Genomic DNA, 22632 nt, shown 5'->3' with positions numbered 1-22632 from the left:
AACCAAACTGATAGAATATGCATTAATGTTGGTTTTCTACATTCTGACCAGCTTTGGTTAAAATCGGTTCCATATATCATATAGCTGCCATAGGAACAATTGGTTGAAAATCAACTTTTATAAAAGAGTACCTGGGCTCAGGGAGCGTGCTCGACTGTAGCCGCAGCTTACCGCGAGCGAAGTGAGCCGGGGGTAGGCGAGCGAAGCGAGCAGGGGGCGGAGTCCTCTGGTTTTTATCTTGCAATTTTCTAATCTATTTGGTCTTTGTTTAGTGCTTTTTTAGAACTCAAGGCACAAGACGACGACAATGGACTCCGAGCTGTGAAGAGATTTTATGTACGACCAATCGCAGACCATGTTATTCAAGGATCTACTTCATGGATGGCCAATATTACTCATTTGAGTTTCAGCCTAGCTCAACTGCTAATGATGTCATAGAAATAATAAAAAAAACAATTGGTCTCCAAGAGAAGTCCCAAGGATACGCAATATATGAAGTATTAGGAAATACCGAAAGAAGTCTTTCATCGGAAGAAAAAGTTTGTGATGTTATGGCAAAATGGGAGAGGTATCGCACTGTCTCCAAAAGGGAATACCAAAACCAGGTATGTTTTTTTAAAAAAAACCAACGAGTAATTTTATGAGAAAATAGAGGGCTTCGCCCCTGGTCGCTTCGCTCGCGGAATTAAAGCGTGAAAAAAGGAGCACTTCTTAAATTTTTCTTGAATAAACTTCTGTAACTCAAAAATATATTACTGTACTATTTCAATAATTCGGACAACCTGATAATTTGAACTCTCAATTTTTATCTACAAAATATTCTATAACACAAATTTGTTGATTCTAGAATCCGATTACATCAACATGTTTGTATATAAGAAAAGAATAAAAGTAGCGAAAATATGTGCAAGAGAAGGCATTTCAACTGCAGTTTCTGTCGTTCAAGAGCAAAGGGTCGTTATTTCTAACATTGGGTTTATTCGACAGGTTTTTTAAGCAGAATACCTTCGTTACTTCTAATGTATCAGTAATCAATACCTGCTAAATGACATGATAGCTTCTTATACAAATCAGACTACTACATTTTTTTACCGTTTGTACGAAGCAATTATTATCAGTTATCATACGTTATGAAAAAAATTGTTATCTCCGTGTGTATTGTTAATCGAATGATCAAGTAACCGGATTTGTATTGGGACATGATAGTAGCGTTTTGGAAAAAAAATATAATAAAATATTTGTCCGTAAGAACCTAAAAAAAACCCAGTTTTATTTTTTATTTTGATTTTTAAGCGTGTTGCGATAATCGTAAAAATATGAGACTATTTTTTTAAAATTCCCCATTCAATTTCCGACGAAATCATGAGCTTGGGAAATAAAATGATAAAATACAAAGCTTTTGTAAATACTATACTGGTAACAACAACGAAATACATTTAGAACGCTCATATAAAAGTATTTGCTTACATATAATGAACCATTTTTTTTTTATTATAATCTTTGTTTCTAACTAAATTAATTGAAATTTGTATCAAATACTATTGCTTACATAAGTCAACTAGTTTTTAGATAATTTATACTTTCCCGCTCAACTTTCAGTTCATTCATTATATTTTTATTTAGGTGAAAATATGTCGACACCTAGAGCAAATAATTTAAAGTGTTACTCTTATTCAAAATGCATTAAAAAAACAAGTGGGAAATGCTATAGTCGAGATCCCAACCATAGGATACTTTTTACTTAATTTAAATATATATTAACCCAGTGGGCCAAAACTTCGTTGACGGAATCATTAATGATAGCTTTGCGGGTTTCAAGCGGACAAAACGTCCGTTTTCAGATCCACGAACGATAGGAAAATAAATCACCTCTCGCTCAGTTTGTGGCAGCGAAAAGCTCGTTTGCGATAGCTTACAAAAGTATCGTTTGCAAGCCTTTTGTGATAAATTTTGCGGATCTAAAACGTGCAAAACTCTCAGTTGCGTATCCGAGAACGATATTAGTTTGTGGCAGCGAAACGCTCGTTCGCGATAGCTTACAAAAGTATCGTTTGCGAGCCTTTTCCGAAACTTTTGTTGGACGCTTTTTATATTAAAAACGAGTCGGGAGTAATTGATTATATGATACGCTAGTGATATTAAAAACGTTTCTTAAATGATATTGTTTTTGACTCGTAAACAATATCGAAACAGTATCGGCAACGATATTATTTGTAATTCGAAAAGAATAAAATTTGCAATAATAATTAAAAAAGCACGATTAAGAATATATATATATATATTTTAATATACAAATTCATTTTATAATATATAGCTATATCTAAATTATATTGTTTGTTTTAAATTTTTTGTTTAATTTGGACACACGGTCCTGGGCGTATTGGAAAAATCTCTGGGTAGTCCGATCAAAATCACCATCTTCCAACGCAAATTTTTGTTAAAGCCCACTGCGAATATAGAACATTTACTATTAATAATTTACATATGTGTATATATATGTATGTATATGTTATAAAAATAAATATACTCCCCTTTAAATTGTGGCGATCTTAGCAGGTATAATGCTCCACGCTTTAATGTAAAAAAAAAACAAAGACTAAAATACGTACATACAAGTTATAAATATAGCAAGACTTCTCAAACTATTAAGTTTTTGTTGTTGTTGCTTAAGGCTCCGCAGCGGCGCAGCACGTGAAAAATCAAAAGTGAACCACGCACGACAAGCACCACTAACTAAAACTTAATATTTTGATGCTTTCATCAATATATAAAACATATAAGTAGAATTCAGTTAAATACTTACTTTTTCTTCACAAAATACGGCACACGTGTTCGCTCTCCTTGCCAAAATTTTAAAGAGCACAAATGTAGAACTGCATAGAGAACGCAACAAAACGGACGACACGACCAAAAACATAACAACAACAACAATTGTTGTCAATACATTTTCTGTCGTGTCTTGGGCCGAAACTTATTTATGTAGGCCGAAGTCATTTATTTACCGTCCCGAAGCAGCATCGCGAAAATTTTGAGTTGCAACATGTTCATGTCCGTTTCCTGCGCGCTGATGAGCTTGCTGGCGACTGTTGACCGGAACTTCAGTTTTCGCTCACTTATGATCCGATTACCGACCGTTCTTAAGCTCTAAAACGAGAGTTTTGCGTAACTTCAGACATCGCTCATTTGTTGTCCGCAACTTGTCCGATTCTAAGCTCATTTTCGAACATTTTGCGACATGCTCGCTCAACGTCCGCACTTTGGTTCACTGGGTAGTTTGAAATCAATTCAAACTTTTATGGTTTACAAAATATTGTATGAGATAAATTAGGCAAAAACAAAAATATGTCTTTTGAATAGTTATAGTTTATTATCACAAGAAACTTAATATCTTAAAAACTGTGGGTGTGGTGGTTTTTCCTGATTTGTGGGGGCGGAAGGGGGAGTGGCTTAAATTTGAAACAAACTTGATTTGCGTGGGGCTTATAGAAATCTGTGTGTCAAATTAGTAACTCTAACTCTGATAGTCTCTGAGGTACTGTTGTTTATACAGACGAACGCGATTTGCGGGGGCGGAATGGGGGGTGACAAAAATTTGAAATAAACTTGACCTGCTCCATCGCATTTCAAGTCTGTGGGTGAAAGTTTGGTATCTCTATCTCTTATAGTATCTGGGATCTAGGCGCTCACACAGACGGACAGACACACATGACTATATCGACTCGGCTATTGATGGTGATCAAGAATATATATACTTTATAGGGTCGGAGATGCCTTCTTCTCCCTGTTACATACATTCCAACGAACACAATATACCCGTTTACTTATATTTTAAGTAACTGGTATAAAAACGAGAATTGGCATTCGGCACTGCGCAAGATGGAATTTTTGTGTCAGAGAAGCTCACCTTTTCTGCGCAATTTGCTCAATGCCAATTTTCGTTTTAATTTTTTTTTTTATTAATTTATATTTTTATTTATAATTTTTATATTAAACTGAATTTTGTTCGTCACAAAATTGGATATCAGAAATTTTGTTATTTCTCTATTCAAACAGTTTTTAAGTTTTATGTTTTAATGTTTAAAATCTTTTCAGAATTCACGTGTGATAATGGGCTATGTTTTAGTAATTTAGGGTTAAAAATACCTAATGTTGTCAATTGCATTCCTAGCTCTATATCTTTCGTAAGTTCTTGTATGTGTAATTCTTGTAAATGTAATTATTGCTAATTTTTCTTCTTCCTCATTAATTAACCTTAAAGTGTTTATAACTTCTATTCCTTTTTTTTCCTGCGTCTATTACTTGGTTCAATTCATTTGCTTGGACACTGTATCTGAAAGCTTATTTATTTTTGTTTCTAATTCCATTTATTTGTATAATGTTCCTACAAAATTAATAAGACCTCTTTTATTACGTTTTGCTAATTTAAAACCGTTCATATTCCTTTTAAAATTTCTTTGTTAAATATTGTACTTGTGTTAATGTTTCGAATTCATTTGCTTGTTTTATTAGATTGTTGTATGTATCTTCAATTTTTGTTAAATTGACAGTTAAGTAATGGTATTCGTAATTGATTGATAAGTTTTTAGTTCCTGTTGTGAATGTAAGATATACATTTTTTGATTGGATCGGGTTTATTTCTAAGCTTTGGCCATTGGTTTGTTGAGTCAACAATATTATTAAGAATAGTATTGTGGTTTCCTGATTGTCATTTGGTGTTGATCTGAAACTATCGTTTTTATTTTTGTTAATTTTCTTTTTCTTCTTAAACTTAGATTTGTAGTGTATAATTCTTCTGCCTCTATTTGTTTCTTCGAAATGTTTCTAGGCTTTTTGTTTCAAATTACCTGTCTTTTTAAATGGGTTAGTTGATTTTGATTTTGCTTTATTTAATTGAGTGTTATATTCTGGGGCACCTGCGTATATGAAAATGTCTGCTGGTGTTCTACCTGTAGTATTATGTTTACTTTTGTGATTATATGTATAAAGTATTATTTCGAGCCTAGATAACTTATTTTCTGGATCTAATTCACTGTTTATAATTCTGAACTTTTAATTACCGGTTTTATGAAATCTTTCAACGCTTTTCTTTGTACACAGATATTCTTTAATAAATTCCTAAGCGTGGGCGTTTGTCATTTCCTTGTACATAATTTGTGTTCTAGTCTTTTGAAAATAGTGCAATACATTTACTTCGTTATTGTTACTTTTAATAAATTCTGTTTGTCTGTTGTAATAGTTAATTGGTCTTTCTGTAATTGAAATATAATTTTGATTATCTTCTTGTGCGCTATGCACTGTTGCTGCTGTACTGTTGGAAATTTCTTCTAATAGATTCTCTTCTAGTTTAATTCTTGATAAAGCATCTGCGACATAGTTCTCTTTTCCTGGGATATACTTAATATGATATTCAAATTCATCAAGTCTTATTTTCCATAGTTGTAATTTCATATTTGGTTCCTTAACTTTGTTTAACCAAACTAAAGGTTTGTGGTCACTGAGAATTTCGAATTTTCTCCCGAAAAGATAGGACCTGAAATATTTGAAAATCGCTAAAAGTTCTATTTCAATTGCAGAGTAGTTTATTTCATGCTCGTTTAGTGTTCGGATTGCGTAACATATAGGTTTATGGTCTATAGATAGTACTGCTCCTATAGCAATATTGCTTGCATCTGTGGTTAATGAGAACGGCTTTTCAAAATTGGGGTAAATTAATATGGGATCCGACGTTATAAATACTTTTAATTTTCAAACGCTGAAATGTAATCTATATTCTTTATGTCAATAACTGAATTTTTCTTCAATTTCAATGTCATGGGTTTTACAATGTTTGCATAGTTTAGAATAAATTTTCTGTGGTAACCGCAAAGTACTAAGAAGGGTTTGATTTCTTTTGTTGTTTTCGGTATTGGATATTTTTGAATGGCATAAACTTTTATTGGGTTCGGTTTTATACCCTCAGTTGTTACACTATGCCCAAGGAATTTGGTTTCTTTTTTAATGAATTCACATTTGTCTAGCTGTAATTTTAAATTGAGCTTTTTGAAAATTCTTTTCAATGACAATATGTGTTCTTCCAATGAAGTGGAATACACTATTATGTCGTCCATATGGACCAAACAATCTTTTTAGATTAAATCTTCTAAAGGATTATTCATGCTACGTTGAAAAGTTGCAGGAGCATTTTTAAGTCCGAAAAGTATACGAGTATACTCATAATGTCAATTTAACGTTGAAATCGCTGTCTTTGAAATTGAATCAAAATCCATTTGAATCTGATGGAAGCCTTTTGCTAGATGAATGGTAGTGAAATATTGACATCTCCCAAGTTTGTCTAATATATCATCCATTATCGGAATAGGGTATTTATCATCGATTGTGATTTCATTAAGGTTTCGATAGTCAATGACTATTCTGAATTTTTGTACAATCCAAATTGGTGAGCAGTAAGGGGAATTTGATTTGCGAATTATTCCCTGATCTATAATTTCTTTAATTTGTTTTTCTAACTCTTCGTCATATGCTTGAGGGTAATTGTATGGTCGTTTGAAAATGGCATCTTCGTGTTAAGTTTGAGTGACCTGTTTAATTGTACTGGTGAAAGTCAAATGTTCACTATGTTTGTACTGTATGTCTCTAAACTCGAATAAGATTTTAGTCAATTTATTTTTTTCTTCTTCATTGAGATGTTCTAGCCTGTATTGATTACTTTCCTTTAGTTTATTTTCAATTGCGAAATTAAAAACCCTATCTTCTGTAATAGGTGGATTAAGGCAATCAATCGCGGTATTTTTTGTGAATGGTGGATCACGGCTATTAAATGCTGTATTCTTCTTTACAAAGTCTTCATGATTATATCTCATAATTAATTGATACTCTAATAAAATTACAACTATTTCCTTATAATTAATTATTTCTTGACAGGCCTGTTTATTAATACATCGTAGTTTTCTGAAAATTCGTGTATATTAAATTTTTGGTGTGGCGGACAAAGTATGTTAGGGGCTACATAGACACTTTGGTTTTAATTGATATTTCCATTTATTGTATGAACTTCTAATTTACAAGTGGTAATTGGGAATCCTAGAACATTTTTTCTCATTAAATTAATAGAAGATCCTGTATCTATTACACTCCTGAGATGTTGGTTATTCATAATTAATCGAATGAAGGGTTTTCTCTTGTTTTGGGGTCTGAGGCTGCTTGATAAAAAACTTTCAGCTGTATGTATTTTGTACTGACCACTATCACTTTCGTGTTGTCTTTTGACTGGTTGATTTGAAGTACCAGGGCTATTTCTGTTTGGTTGGTAATTCATTGGGTTACTAACTCTACCTTGATTAAGGTTCTGTTTGAATTCTTGATGCAATTGCTGATTGCTTTCGTTAGGTTTCTGCGGATTATTATTTTGATAATTAACATTCATATTTTGTGGATAAAAGCCTTGATATGCATTTCCATTATACCTGCGAGAATTATTACTGCCTGATGGGTACGAAGTATTATTGTTACCGTTTGATTTTGGTCGGTCCAAATAGTTATTTTCGTACAGTCCTTCTCTTTGTGCTACCTTTTTCAATTTTGTTACTGTCGTTATGTCATGTCTAGCAAGAGCCATAAATATTCTGTCTGGTAGTTTTCTTGAATAACGTCTTTAACTGTGTTGTTCATGGCATTTGTGTATAAAATTGTATTTGAAGGTATTCCTTCTAGCATTAACTTGTTTGATATTACAAAAGTCTTATACTCTAGGTCTTCGATAAACTTACGGACACTGCCATTATAATTTGTGTTGTATAATCTACGTAAAAGTTCTTCATAGGGCGTCTGTGTTTTGAATTCCTCGATAAGGGCGTTCCTTAATCCCGTCCAGTTTGTTGCTGCCGACAATTGAGATACACGTTGAGCTGCTCCAGTCGTCTGTATCTCAATGGCTCCGCATAGGACACTGTGTTGTCGTACGTCTTGGGTTGGGTATAATTGTAGAAGTTATGAAGGCTGCCAGCTCTTCAGTTGTTCCATCGAAAATTTGAATTTTTTGGATTTGTTCAAGAGCTTGCTTCAGGTGATGCTCTGATAGCTCCATTACTAGTGATGGTACCATTTTCACTTTGGTTTTATTTGCGTTTTGATTCGAGAATGTGGCCTGGCCACAAAGTTTATTTTACGTTTTACAATCACTTTTGTTTTAGCCTAGGATATTAGTTATCATTTAGGTTGGTTAAACTTGATTTATTGTAACTTATTTACGCACATAACATCTTTAGCGGATGTTTATTAAATTAGTTTTACTTTATTGAAGTTCAACGTTATTTGACTTGAGATATTGCGAATCGTTTTATAGTCTATTCAGTTGATCAATTTTGCAAAAACACTTAACACATCCTACCGGCTGCGCCAATAACAATGTTCAATCCGGTTTAGTTATACAAAAAATAAACTTTATTTATAAAAGGGAAAAGGCGAACATTCGAGTTAGAGAATAAATCTAGACTAATCATAAAGCGTGTAGGCGACGCTTAGGAAACCTCGGTTGTGGGATCTTGAAGACGGAGTCTGCTTTTAAGTTTTTTATTTTTTTTTATTTTTTTTTTTTACTTTGCCTTTATTTATTGAATCTTCTCCAAGGGAGACTTACAATAAGTTTATCAAATCTTATATTTAAAGCTTAACTAACAGTCATGTTGACTTAATGTGATCTACGGTGCCCCAAGGGTTTATTGCTGGGCTGGAAGGTCGTATCGTTTAAGGCGGGTTCGACTGCAAACCCGAGTTAACCGTTGAGCAAGAGGATTTGGGTGTGAAGATAGTTTAATGTTGTAGCTCGCCTTTTGTCTTGCTATCTCATCTTTGACGTATATAACGTTCAAATCTCTATGAATGTTCTCGTTTCGAACATACCATGGTGCCCCAGTGATAGTCCTCAGGAGTTTTGATTGTGCTCTTTGGATGACATCAATATTGCTACTGCACGCGTTTCCCCAAAGCTGCGAGCCGTAGGTCCACACTGGTTTTATGGTGGAATTGTAGAGTAGAACCTTGTAGTCTAAGCTGAGAGGAGATCGGGGACTCAAAAGCCAATAGAGGTTGTTGGCTTTCAGTTTAATCTTCGTTTTTTTTGCTTCAAGGTGCCGACGCCAGGTGAGCCGCCTATCAAGATGAACGCCAAGGTACGTTACTTCTTTGGCTTGTGGGAGTTGTGTATTAGACAGTGCTAACGGAGGACATGCTTGCATGTTGAGAGTAAACGTGATATGTTTACACTTTTGTTTATTTATTTTAATAAGCCAGTCGGCTAGCCATTTCTCTACTACCGCCAAATGTTCAGCTAGACGTGCTGTTGCTTCAATGGGGCATCTGGAATGACTAAGAATTGCGGTGTCGTCGGCAAACGTAGATGTTGTTAGCCGCTCGTTTATGGGGATGTCCGCTGTGTAAATTACGTATAGTGTTGGTCCCAATACACTTCCCTGGGGAACTCCAGCTTCTATAATATGATCATCGGATGTAGTGGTGTTACATCTCACTGCGAAGACTCTATTGTAGAGGTACGACTCGAGAAGCCTATGAGTGTACACTGGGAGCGTCGATTTGATTTTATGCATGAGACCTTCAAGCCACACTCGATCGAAGGCCTGGGAGACGTCGAGGAATATTGTATTATTGCCGATGTTCGTATGCTGTACGTATTTCTGATGTTATTCGGTTAGCTTGCTCGATAGTTCCATGCTTTTCTCGGAAGCCAAATTGATGTGTTGGGATTGTGTTGTGTGTTCTGAGATGAAGAATTATGCGCGTCAAGAGGCATTTTTCAAAAAGCTTAGACAAGCACGGTAGTAGGCTAATTGGTCTGTACGATGATGGTATTGTATGGTCTTTTCCTGGTTTGGGAATCATTATAATGACCGATTTCCTCCATTTTTTTGGGAAGTAGCCGATGGTTGTAATCGCGTTGAAAAGTTTACAGATGAGGAAAATAGCACAGTTTGGAAGTTCAATGATCATTTTTGAGTTATTGCTCTTAAGTAAACAGAGATCTTGGGGATCGCTCACTTGGGATGACGAACGTTTGGGGTGCTAATCAACAGCATGGATTTGTGCCGCGTCGGAAAAACTGACCCTTAGTGAGCTAGCGGATGTTTATGTTAACATTAGGTTCGTGGGAACACTTGAAATGTTATTTTCACTTGCCCTCTATTCTGATTGATGTCTTATTACTTGATAGGGAAATGTGCTTAGGCATACATAAATAGGGTGTCGTTATATTAAATAATATAAGTGAGTATGTGTAGTGGAACTGACACTATATATAGATGCCAGCCTACCGCACTTGTTATCTTTCCACAATACCGAAATTATGATAACTCCTTAAATCTTGGAGCAGAACTTGGCGGGAAGTAGGCTGAATTTGAGGACCAGTTGGCTTATGTGTTGGCTATGAAGATCGGATGCCTTAGAAAGGCTTGACGCATGCTGTTGTTGATTAGTTTAATTGCTATCTTAACCGCATTCACAGATAGTATTTTTGGGATTGCCTGTTACACCTTTACAAAATTTGGCATCTGTCAATCTTGCCCCCTATACGCCTATGTTTTGAATCGTTGTTTAGAATAATAATAGTGATAGTGATTTGAGTATACTGTGTGATGCCGCAAGTCGCTACCGCGTGTAAAGCTTGTCGGGTGTTTGTGCTTTCTTTTCGTGGTACAATTGGTGCTGCATATTGGTGCTGGGTATCTTACTTTAATTTGTATACTAAAATTAATTTAATGCTTGAAATTTTTCATTATAGATACAACACGCAATGCAGCATCAAAATCATGTTTTCTTATTTAAAAAACATTTATTCTGCGATAGTTTCATCAACTTGGACGATGCAATCGAGAAGGAGTTACTTTATCATCAAATTTTACATAGCTTAAGAAGCGAACGCTATCCCATCTCAGAAATGGAAGCAATTATGCTTACTGCTCTTCAAGGACAATTGGAGCTCGGCGATTATTCTGGAAATATTAATGATTATGAAGCAGTAGCCAGCCACTGCTTGCCACCTCGATTTGTTCCCAATATTCCTCAAGGAGCAGTTGCTATGCACCATCAGAGCTTAAAAGGAATGTCAACAGTTGAAGCAAAAAAATCATTTTTAAACTTAATACAAAGCTGGCCTCTTCATCGTGCAACAATATTTGATGTTATGGTGAGTACACATTTTTAAAAATTTAAATATCTCTGCAAGTATAATGTCGTTTTATACAATTTAAATAATTTAAAAACGTACACCATAAGTATAATTGGCTGAAACAGATTTCAGTGCGCTTGATTTCAAACATCAGTTTTGGAACAGAAAAAGTCTTAAACGGCGCAGCTCGAGACTTAAAGCAAAGAATTTCGATTTCTTACAGTCTGACCTCTGGCCATCACGTAAACGCAAGCAGGCTTTAAAACTGGCATCGCAAAATCCTTGATTTCCATTTTATTATCTGGGATGAGTATCACTCTGTGAAATGAGACATGTGTTATGTTTGCAAGCCGTGTTACGCACTAGAGGCAGACTTTCATCCCAAGTCAATTTATCTTTACAAAGCTGTTAAAGGAAAATCTTAGCTAGAGTTATGACAGGTCCTTAAAGTCCAAGCGGGTCTTAAAACCGAGCGGAAATTGACGAAACTAAGCGTCTAGAAGGTTTTACCTTGAATGCTATGACAGAAAATGAAAACAACCACAAAATTAACATATTCTTTTAGTTTGGTTACGATATCTTGTAAAAAAAAAAGTTTTTCATACTAAGACTTAATATTGGATCGATCGGTCCTATGAAAGCTATATGATAAAGTGGTCCGATTTGAACCAACTTTGGACAGGATATATAAAACCAAGTTAAATGCATAATGTATCAGTTTGGTTGAGATATCTCATAAAACCAAAAAGTTTTTGTACTAAACCGTGATTTTCGACCGATAGAAAAATGTATTTATTCACTTAACAGGTAATACCTTCTTATGTTTCATATACCAAAAAACGCAAAATTGTACGTATTACAACATATTAAAATTTAACAGAAATCGTTAGAGCCGTTTTGTTAGAAATCACATGTAAAATGTTATCTGAGTACTTTAAAAAAAAAGTTTAAAGGTACGCATTAAAGCCCTCAAGCACACTGTTGAGGTTTCAATTTTACCGAGATTTAGCGTTTTCCCGCTTAACAGACAAAAAAAACTTTTTATTTCATTTTGAGATGACCTTTATAAATTTAAAAATTATAAATTTATTTGAGGCATCAATCGACGCGTATTTTTGATAAGAATTAAAAAAAAAATACAAAATTTTACCAAAAAGCTTCAACGGCTTTATAAGCTGCGATCATATAAATTTTTTCCCACCCACTTACACCACCGTATCTCATGACCCAGGTAAATTAGAAAAAGTTTTAGTATGCCATTTTGTAAGTTAGGATTAAACCTTTCGATCGGTATATAACTCGATCTGATCGGACAGTCGTAGCAATTTTTCCAACTTAGCTGTATATAATGTTAGTCGCCTTTCGCACCCTTCGTGATGCTTTCGTCACTAAGGCGAACTACCGTCCGCAGTGATTAGCATATAAATAAACAAACTAATTTTAAGTAAAGGTTGATTTTCGATATGTTAAAGTGGTCCGATTCCAACCAAATTTTGACAGGTTGTATAAGACGATACGATATTCATCATTTGTAAAGTTGGTACACATAACTTAAAAAATTAATTAGTTTTTCATACTAAAGGTTGCATATCGACCATTCGTATCGATCGTTCCTATGGCAGCTATATGACATAGTGGTGATATAGTGGATGTAATGGGTCATTAAAGGTACCTAATATATGTGTTTGATTAAGATAACTCCAAAAACAAAAAAGTTTTTCATACTAAAACTTGATTTTCTACCGATCGGTTCTATGGCAGCTATATGATATAGTGGACCGAGTTAAACCAACTTCGTTAAGATGCATAATGCCAACTTAAATGCATATGCTATCAGTTAAGTGAATATATCTTAAAAAACAAAAAAGTTGTTCTTACTAAAATTTCACTTTAGACTGGTCCTATGGCAGCTATATGATACAGTGGAAAGATTTGAACCGATTTTGAGGAAGATGTATAGGATAAAAAATACATTATACACAATTTGTGAGTTTATTTAAAAAATATTAAAAAGTAAGAAAAGTATTTCATACTAAAGTCGGAATTTTTACCAATCGTTCCAATGGCAGCTGTAATGAATAGTGAACTAATTTTAACCAAATTTGGTAGGGACATATAACACATTACCAGATACACAACATGTGAGATTGGTTGATATATTTCAAGAAAAAACACAGCTTTTCATACTATAGAAGCATTTTTGACCGATCGTTCCTATGGCAACTATATGATATAGAGGTCCTATTTGAGCCAACTTTGGTCATAATGTGTAAGACAACAACAAGTTCATATTCTGTGAAATTGTTTAGTACCGCTCCACAAGGAAGTCATTAAAATAAAGAAAACTAGTCGGAAAGGCAATAGTCGAGATCCCGACCATAGGATACCCGTTACTTACTTCAATATACGTAAAAGTACTTTAAAGAAAATACTTGTTTTGCTCTGCAAATTTTAATTATCCATAACTGCCGTTATACTTGTCCGATCTTTATGCGATTCAGTGGGATAATAGATAATACTAAAAGATAACGGTCATTACCACAAAAATCGTATTATCTTAAAAACTGTGGGTGTGGTGGTTTTTCGCGATTTGCAGAGGCGGAAAGAGGCTTGGTTTAAATTTGAAACAAACTTGATCTGGTTACTCTATCCCTAATAGTCTCTGAGATCCCTTTGTTTATACAGACGAACGAACATTTTTTTTGCAATTAGCGGGGGCGGAGGGGCGTGGCTTAAATTCGAAACAAACTTGATCTGCGTGGGGTATATAGAAATCTGTGAGTGAAAGTTTGGTATCTCTATCTTTTATAGTCTCTGAGATCCTTTTGTTCATACGAACGGAAAGACAGACAGACGGACAGACACACATGGCAATATCGACTCGGCAATTGATTCTGATCAACAATATATATACTTTATAGGGTCGGAGATGCCTCCATTTCCCTGTTACAATTATTCCAACGAACACAATATACCCTTTTACTTATTTTTTAAGTAACGGGTATACAAATGCATAATATAAAATGATATTTTATCGCCGTTTCTCCATAGATTTCAATGAATCATATAGGAAAAAAAGCTAAAAAAAAAAAAACTTTAGAAAAATAATAATTTACTTAATTCAAAAATTGATAGCTCTAAAATAACTGGTTTTAATCTTAGACTGTGTATGGATTTATTAATTGTCAAGCTATAAGCAGCCGACACTTAGCTATACATTTAAATAAACAAATAAATTAAAATATTACTGTGTAATGTAAATTTAAATATAAATACAAATATTCTGGGAGTATCTAAAATGAAAAAGAAAACGTTCATGCCAAGCGCAGTTAGTGGTGCAATGCTCAAGATACAGAGGATTAAAGTTACGAGTTAATCTTAAAGGTATGTTGAAAGTAATTTCATTACTCCAAGCATAATTCTATGATTAGTAAGAGAGGGAAGATAAGATAAGATAAGGTGAATACTGACAAATATGCCGAAAGGATCTGTAGAAAGTCATTACTTTACATTTTGAACTATTTAAATTTAGCGAACTAGCTTGACACCAAAGAAACAGTGCGTTTAAGTCCGCTTGCAAAAAACTATCAGAGAAAGGTTCACTATAGGTTAAACAAAGCTCGCCGCCAACCGCATACATGAGTGCACGTGAGTGCGATTGGAAGATCGTTTATAAATAATGTGGAAAGAAGTGGGCCAAGATGACTACCTTGCGGTAGTGTGGATTTTGAAAATTAAGTTTTGAAACTAACTTTTTGCGTTGTGTTACTTAAATAATTGGATATCCTAAGAAGAAGATTGTTTGGAAAGCCGAGAATATCAAGCTAATGATTTAGCAGTGAGTGATTTACAGAATAGAAAGCTTTACTAAAATCCGTATAAATAACGTCAGCTTACATCTTTTTCTTGAACCTTTTAATCACAGGAGAGGTAAACTCAAGAAGGTCAGTGGTTGTCGATCTACATCTCATAAGCCAATGCTGAGCCACATAAATGTTGAAGATGAGAAGTTATTATTTTTTCAAGCAACTTCGGAATTGTAGCAAGCTTAGCAATACCCCTATAATTCTGAACGTCGCACTTAATTCCCTTTTTGTGAAGAGGGATAATATAAGAATCTTTCCATAGATTTGGAAAAGATGAAGAGTCAATTGACATAGTAAATAACTTATGTAGCGGTCTCCACATAGAATCCGCACAGTACTTTAATACGGAGCCAGGCACACCATCGTGACCTGGTGTATGTACTGGCTTAATTAATTTAAGCTTACAAAGAAGCGAGCTCTCTGTGATTGCGGGACTGACATACAGTTTATACTGCTCAGCATGTAAGGGTAAGAGTGACCAGCATGTGGAGTACTCGTAGAGTATGTAGTTTGGAAAAAGTCAGCAAACAAATCGGCTATGGATTGGTCAGAATTAGCTTCAAAGTTGTTAAAGGTGAGAGATAATGGAAATTATACAGCTTTACGTTTAAAGTTTACAAATTTATAGAACTGTTTAGGATATCTAGAGAATTCAACCTTACAACGTTAAAAGCAATTGTTGTTGCACTGAGTGCTAAGTACCAGAAAACTGGAGTTGGTAATTACATATCGAGAGGGAGTAAGGATTTCTCGACGATTTATATTTAGACCCCGTACTTAAAAAAAGTACAGGGGTCTATTGGGTTTGTTTTACCGAATATGTGCGTAACAGGTAGAAGGAGGCGTGGCAGACCCTATAAAGTATATATATTCTTGATCAGCATCAATAGTCGAGTCGATATAGCAATGTCCGTCTGTCTGTCTGTCTGTCTGTCTGTCCGTCTGTCTGTCTGTCTGTCTGTCTGTCTGTCTGTCTGTATGAACACCTAGATCTCGGAGACTATAAGAGCTAGAGACACCAAACTTGGTATGTAGGTCCCTCTATACTGCAGGCAGATCAAGTTTGTTTCAAAAATCAGCCACGCCCCCTTAACCGCCTGCAAATCGACATTGAAAATTTCATATCCAAATTATAAGAGCATTTTGAAAGCCAGATTTTGCACAGATGAAGATATAATTGTCCTAAATTTTTGCTGAAAATTTCATTCTGATCGCACAGTAAATAGCGAAGATATTCAAATAATAAATTTTGCTGTTAAATTCGTTGATAGCGCGTTGGCAGTAATTAAAACTTGAATAACTTGATAAAACAAAAAATTTATATTAACATATTATACAACAAATTGGCGTCCATTCAGACGTGAGCTTCGGTGGCGCAGTGTACTGAGTCGCGGAGTCGGACAGTGCTCGTGGGTTCGAGTCCTGCCGTGGGCGAAAGATTTTTAATTTATTTATGCTCGAATTCAATTTCATTTTATATTAAAACAAACTCAGTGCTTATTTAAAATGTAATATTAACATTAAATGTTAAAATATAAATTATTTCTTTTACTTTTTAATTGAGCACTAAAACAAGCAATATGGCCATTTAGGAGGATAAAGACATAAGTGCGAGAGTGGATCAACACTTTTAGCCTTTGTCTTTTGAAAATTTTTGCAATTTTGTCGCGGGTTCGATTCCCGGCGGGAACAACTGTTTTTCCAGCTGAATTTAAGCTTTTTTTTTTTTTAATTTTTACAATTTATTGAAATTGTTATTTATGAATGTTATACTGACATTTAATATTGAATACATGTTTAAAAATTTCATTTAAATAATTTTACATTGGTATATATATAAACGTTAAGTTAAAATTCTATGTTAATTTCATGTTTATTATAAATTTACTGTGTAAATTTATGTTTTTAGTAAATTTGTCTTTTTTTGGTTTTCAATTATTTTACTATTTGATTTAACATTTAGCATGTTTAACAACAGTTTCTTTTGGAAAAAAGGACCCCATTACAAGTGTAATGGCCTCCACGTGGTGTTCCCTGGGTGCCGATAAAATTTTTAATTATATCGGAAGCAAATTCGAGCGGCGAAAAATTTAATATATAAGAGTTTATGGTAATCTTAAATATTATTTAGTTTTTAGAAGTGACTGATTTTGGATAGTAAGTACGGGGTCTCCGACAGTCGAGTATGCTCGACTGTAGCACCGGCCGACTAGTTTTTAAATTGCTTGGATTTTACATTTTTTAAATGGGATAATTCTCAAGAGAACCAAGGAGGTCTAGCAGAACTGATTGGAGATACAAGCGGATCGCAGATATCAAGTATAGAATTTAGAGTACTAAAAAAGCTTAATGGCATTATCCAAATCAGAACATGCGTATAGGTCAGACCAATCCATACACGAAATCAGATTGTTTAGCTTATTGAAATCTGTTTTGCTAAAACACAACTGCGCACAGCGGTATCAGAAGATAATACAACAGAACGCAATGGTAAATGAATGCATGTATTAAGAGTTGGATGGTATGGGTCTTTTGGCATAACCTATGGGTGAATCCTAGATACAATGGTATTGGAAGAATCCAATACAAATAGATGGTCGAGTGTCCTGTTAATAAAATTGCAAACAGGATTGATTTGTACCAAAGATAGCTCTAAGAGACCATCAAAAAAATATAGGAATTATCAGGTATAAGTAAATTCGAGTCATTGGAGGAGATCCATTCAACATCGGGCAGATTAAAATCACCCAATAGCGTTTAGATGAGTATCATATACTGTCTCATCAGCAGGGGGTGGAATGTTAGAGAATGTAAAATAAATAGAAACTTTATTGAAAGATACTTTTACACAAATTAACTCAATGTCCGAATTAAAAGTGGTTGGAATCGGTTCCGAGGCGAGATTGGGTCAACAGCAAACAGTACTCCATTATTACTCGAGTAATACGATCGCATCTATATGTAGTATATTAAGAAGAAATAATAGAAAAATCTGAAGTGGCAGGTTTGATCCAGGTCTCAGTAAAACAGATGCTGTTAAAGTCAAAGGAATGACTGTTTAAAAATAGGCTAGATAGCTTAGCTTATATATATTTCTGGCCTAATAATGAAAATGCGAACATTTATCATCAAAAATTGTTTTATTGTTTTTCAAAGTATTCTCCAGCCTGATTTATACACTTTTGCATGCGCTCAAACCAATTGTCGAAGCACTTTTTCCACTCCGATTGAGACACCTCCAAAACATGGTTTTTGAACGCTTCAACAGCATCTTCTGAGCACGAAAATCGTTGACCACGCATTTTTTTCTTGATGTGCGGGAATAAAAAGAAGTCATTGGGTACCAAGTCAGGGCTGTACGGCGGATGACCCATCAATTCGACGTTTTGGCCGGTCAAAAAGGCGCTGGTTTGAGCCGATGTGTGAGAGCTCGCGTTGTCATGGTGAAGAATGATTCGTCTTCTTTTGTTTGTTTTTCGAATTTCTCCGAAGACTTCAGGCAAACAAATTGTGGTGTACCACTCAGAATTGACCGTCCTTCGTTGCTCAAGCGGAACAGTCGCCACATGACCAGTTTTGCCGAAGAAACAGGCGACCATTTGCTTCAAAGTGCTTCTTCCACGAACAACTTTCGTTGGATTTGGCTCGTCTTCGAAGACCCACACGGTCGATTGTTGTTTTGTTTCGGGCTCATACGCATAGATCCAAGATTCGTCACCTGTGACGATCTTATGAACATCTTTTGAAGCACCGCGATCGTATTTTTTCAACATTTCCTTGCACCAATCGACACTAGCCTTTTTTTTGAGCGATTGTCAAATTGTGCGGATCCAACGACAACAAACCTTTTACGGTCAGGTGTTTATGTAATATCGAATGTATGCTGGTGGGAGAAATGCCCAAGGATGCCTCTATCTCCCGGTATGTCACATGACGCTCTTGCATTATTAGTTCACGCACGGCATCAATGTTCTCTGGCACAACGGACGTTTTTGGACGACCTTCACGGAATTCGTCGTTGAGCGAACTGCGACCACGATTAAATTCGTTATACCAGTTTTTCACGGTGCTATAGGATGGTGCTTGATCGCCATACAAAGACTTAAGTTCATCGATGCACTCTTGTCTGGATAATTCACGTCGAAAGTTGTGAAAAATGATCGCACGAAAATGCTCACGTGTAAATTCCATTTTTTTAACGGAATTGAATTGTTCAAAGCTCTGTAAGTTTAACAATTCACGATTAAAAGACAACACGTTCTGAGTGATGTTATGCTAAAAAATGTCAACCTTTCCAATGGAAATATCAGATTGCACCTGGCAACACTTATTGTTGCCTAGGCCAGAAATATATATAGCAGCCTACGTATTAAGGCGTCGTACATTTTGGTAAGCTACAGAGATTGAGGAAATTAGTTTTTTGAGACTACGTTTGAAGATATAACAGGTAAAGAGGAGCCATCACCTGATATCGGGTTCCAATCTCTCTTTCGATTTGCATTTCCTTTGTACTCAGCCACAAAGATATGTTCAGGCCAAAAGTGTGTTTGACAAATATGAGCAAAAACACTTTCCGAGCACGATATTTTAAATGACGAGATTTCAATGTGGTAATTAAAATTAAATTTATCCACCGAAATATCAGCATCTTCTATTTTGTTTTGAACATAAGTCTTAACATTATACGAAGACTGATCTTTAAAAAGCCTAGAGATAAAAACATGTCTCTTAGGATTCGGAGGAGGAATGCCTTGGAGGAGCCTTGACAGGCGAGGCGGTACGGCAGTCAGTGGATTGGCTGTCGTAACGGCTGGCTTGACATTAAGATTTACACTATTGGATACAGATGTTGATTGTGGAGCAGAAAGTTTACCAACATGTGGGTTATGGTGGGTCCTAGCATGTTGAGGTAATAAATTTGTTTATTGAGATGTGGAATTTGTATTTGATTGCTGCAGATTCAGGTCTGATTGCGGGATCGAAAAGGAAGTCTGCGCATCGCGCGAAGCAGAACTACTCTTTTTCCGTTTAGGTTGCTCATTCAATAATGACGAATTACTGAGCAAGTTCTCCATATCCGAAAAAACGACCTTTGCTTTATAAAAAAGCCTCGATAAGTCCTTAAAACTTTCTCTGCTTCGCTCCATATATTTGCGAACTTGCACCTCAATGTCCCGGCAAGTTTCACAACGCCATCTCAAAACAATGTCTTTCTCAAGATAATCTTTGACTTTAGTTGTTAAGCCAACACACTTTAAATGATAAGTCCGGTCACTGAAGTAGCAAGCAGTAAACTCTTGCCTGGAATCAGAAACATGACACTTGTTAAAATATCAGACCAAATATAGAGTATTTTCTATTCGATGCAAAAGTTCACAAGGGAATGCAAATAGAAATGCCAATGCAAAACAAGATCACAGAAAACGACAAAAACAATGCTTGCTTACAAACCGACGCAAAAATGCAGAATATAAACAAAAAGCAATACAAAGATAGAGTGAGCAAAAACAATGCGCTTGCGCTTGCAATGCTTGAGACGTTGTTAAGTGAGAGTGCAACTAAGCACACTGAGAGCGAGAGAGCAAGTTAACAGAATGTTAAATACCCAAACAAAAACAATGTTTTTAGCAGCAGATCAAGTGGAGAGAAAGGAAAAAATAAACATAAACAAATAAATATGCACAAATTGATTCACACATAAAATTGGATGTTTAGTTAAATACAACACTTTTAAAGTATCCAAAAAGTAAAGATAAAACACCAATCAAATGGGAAACACAATTACACACATATGTATATATGAATAATTGGTTGTTAGTATGCACAAAAACTAATAATTTCACAGAGCACAGTAAAAACACGACTGGACACAGAGAGAGTTAATCGGCTATTGATGGATGAGTTACAGATATATTCATTACCTTTCAGGACAAGTAAAGCTTTTGAATATCGGTTTTGGCATTCTTAAGTAATGATGACAAAAGTGGGTGCACCTATAAAAAACGGCAAGAAAAAAAGCCAAATTTTAAAAAATTCTAATACAAAAACAAAAAAAAATGTTTTTTTGGCGTATGGAGCCCCATATGTATCTAAAAAAAATGGGTTTGGTTGAGTTCAGATTTGGGCTGTTGCTCTTTCGACGTTATCTTACAACTTGATTGTTTCAAGGCTTATCTGTGAATACATTTCGATTCCACCATTCGATCGGCTTGCCACCATTAAGTTGGAACACTGCTCTTTTTTACATTCGGTTATACTAATCACTGACGTCTTACCCAGACGACAACAGTTCTTCGTTGTATATAGTCGATACTAGTTGAGGTTACAGCTAAAATTTCCAATTGAGTAGCCATCATATCGACCGTTGATTTTCTTTTGTAATTTCGTATGGACCAAAAAAGTACAAGCTTTTTATCCGACTCAAACTGGGCGCGTCGTCTTGCCATTAAGTCGTCTTACTTATAGCCGCTTTTGGTTGCTATCGTATTTCGCATTGTATTTCTTTTGTCGATCTACATCTCATAAAAGAATGATGAGTAGCAGAGATAATAGAACCATATAAATGTTGAAGATGACAAGTTATTATTTTCTCAAGCAACTTCGAAATTGCAGACAGATTAGCAATACCCCTATAATTCTGAACGTCGAACTTAATACCCTTTTTGTAAAGAGGGAGTACCCAGAAACCAGGAACACCATCGGGACCTGTCGTATGTACTGGCTTAATTAATTAAAGAAGCGAGCTTTCTGTGTTTGCGAGACTGTAAATAATTGTTGGAGCTGCTCAGCATGTAAGGGTAAGGCTGACCAGCTTGGGGACTATGCGTAAAGTATTTAGTTTGGAAAAAATCAGCAAACAAATCGGCTATAGATTAATCAGCATTTGCTTAAACATTATTATAAGTAAGAGGTGATGATGGAAATGATACAGTTTTGCGTTTAGAGTTTACAAATTTTAAGAACTTTTTAGGATCTCTAGAGAATTCATGCATACAACGTTGTAAGTAATTTTTGTAAGACTGAGAGTCAAGTACCAGAAATAAGGAGTTGCTTATTACATATCGGTAGAAGTCATAAGGATTTCCCGACATTTTATAGGTTTTGAATTGCTTGGATTTCACATTTTTTAAATATGATAATTCTCTAGAGAACCAAGGAGGTCTAGCACAAAACAATACAACGGTATTGGTGGAGTTCAATACGAATAGCAAGTCGAGTGTCCGGTTAATAGAATTGCAAACATAATTGATTTGTACCAAAGATAGCTCTGAGAGACCGTTAATAAAACTATTGGAATTATCAGGAATAAGTAATCTTACTATTGCTGCTGTATACTCTCCTCTCCGCTTTACAATCTCTGAGGATCAATTCATGCAATTCTCCAATTCACTGGGACAGCGATTTACAGTAACAGGAGACTACAGTTTGAAGCACTCGCACTGGGGCTCTTGCCTTGTGACCACAAAGCAACAAAATTCAGTTTAATCTAAAAGTTTTAAATAAAAATATAATTTAATAAAAAATAAGCGAAAATTGGCATTGTGCACTGTGAGCAAAAAGGGTAGGCTTCTTTGTACATCAAAATTACTC

At 35.1% G+C, this 22632-nt stretch overlaps 1 protein-coding gene across 1 annotated transcript in view; it reads left to right on the top strand.

Moving 5' to 3' along the window:
- The window catches only part of LOC117782724 (myosin-VIIa), a 203293-nt gene that overhangs the window by 166339 nt on the left and 14322 nt on the right, over positions 1–22632 (top strand). The window contains exons 19-20 of the mRNA XM_034619756.1: positions 273–605; positions 10790–11194. Of these exons, the coding sequence (XP_034475647.1) occupies positions 273–605; positions 10790–11194 (738 nt within the window). The remainder of the gene's footprint in view (positions 1–272; positions 606–10789; positions 11195–22632) is intronic.

Source organism: Drosophila innubila, assembly GCF_004354385.1.
Source record: "Drosophila innubila isolate TH190305 chromosome 2L unlocalized genomic scaffold, UK_Dinn_1.0 5_B_2L, whole genome shotgun sequence".
NCBI lineage: Eukaryota > Metazoa > Arthropoda > Insecta > Diptera > Drosophilidae > Drosophila > Drosophila innubila.
Note: the sequence above shows the minus strand (reverse complement) of the source record. Positions and strands in the feature narration are given on the sequence as shown.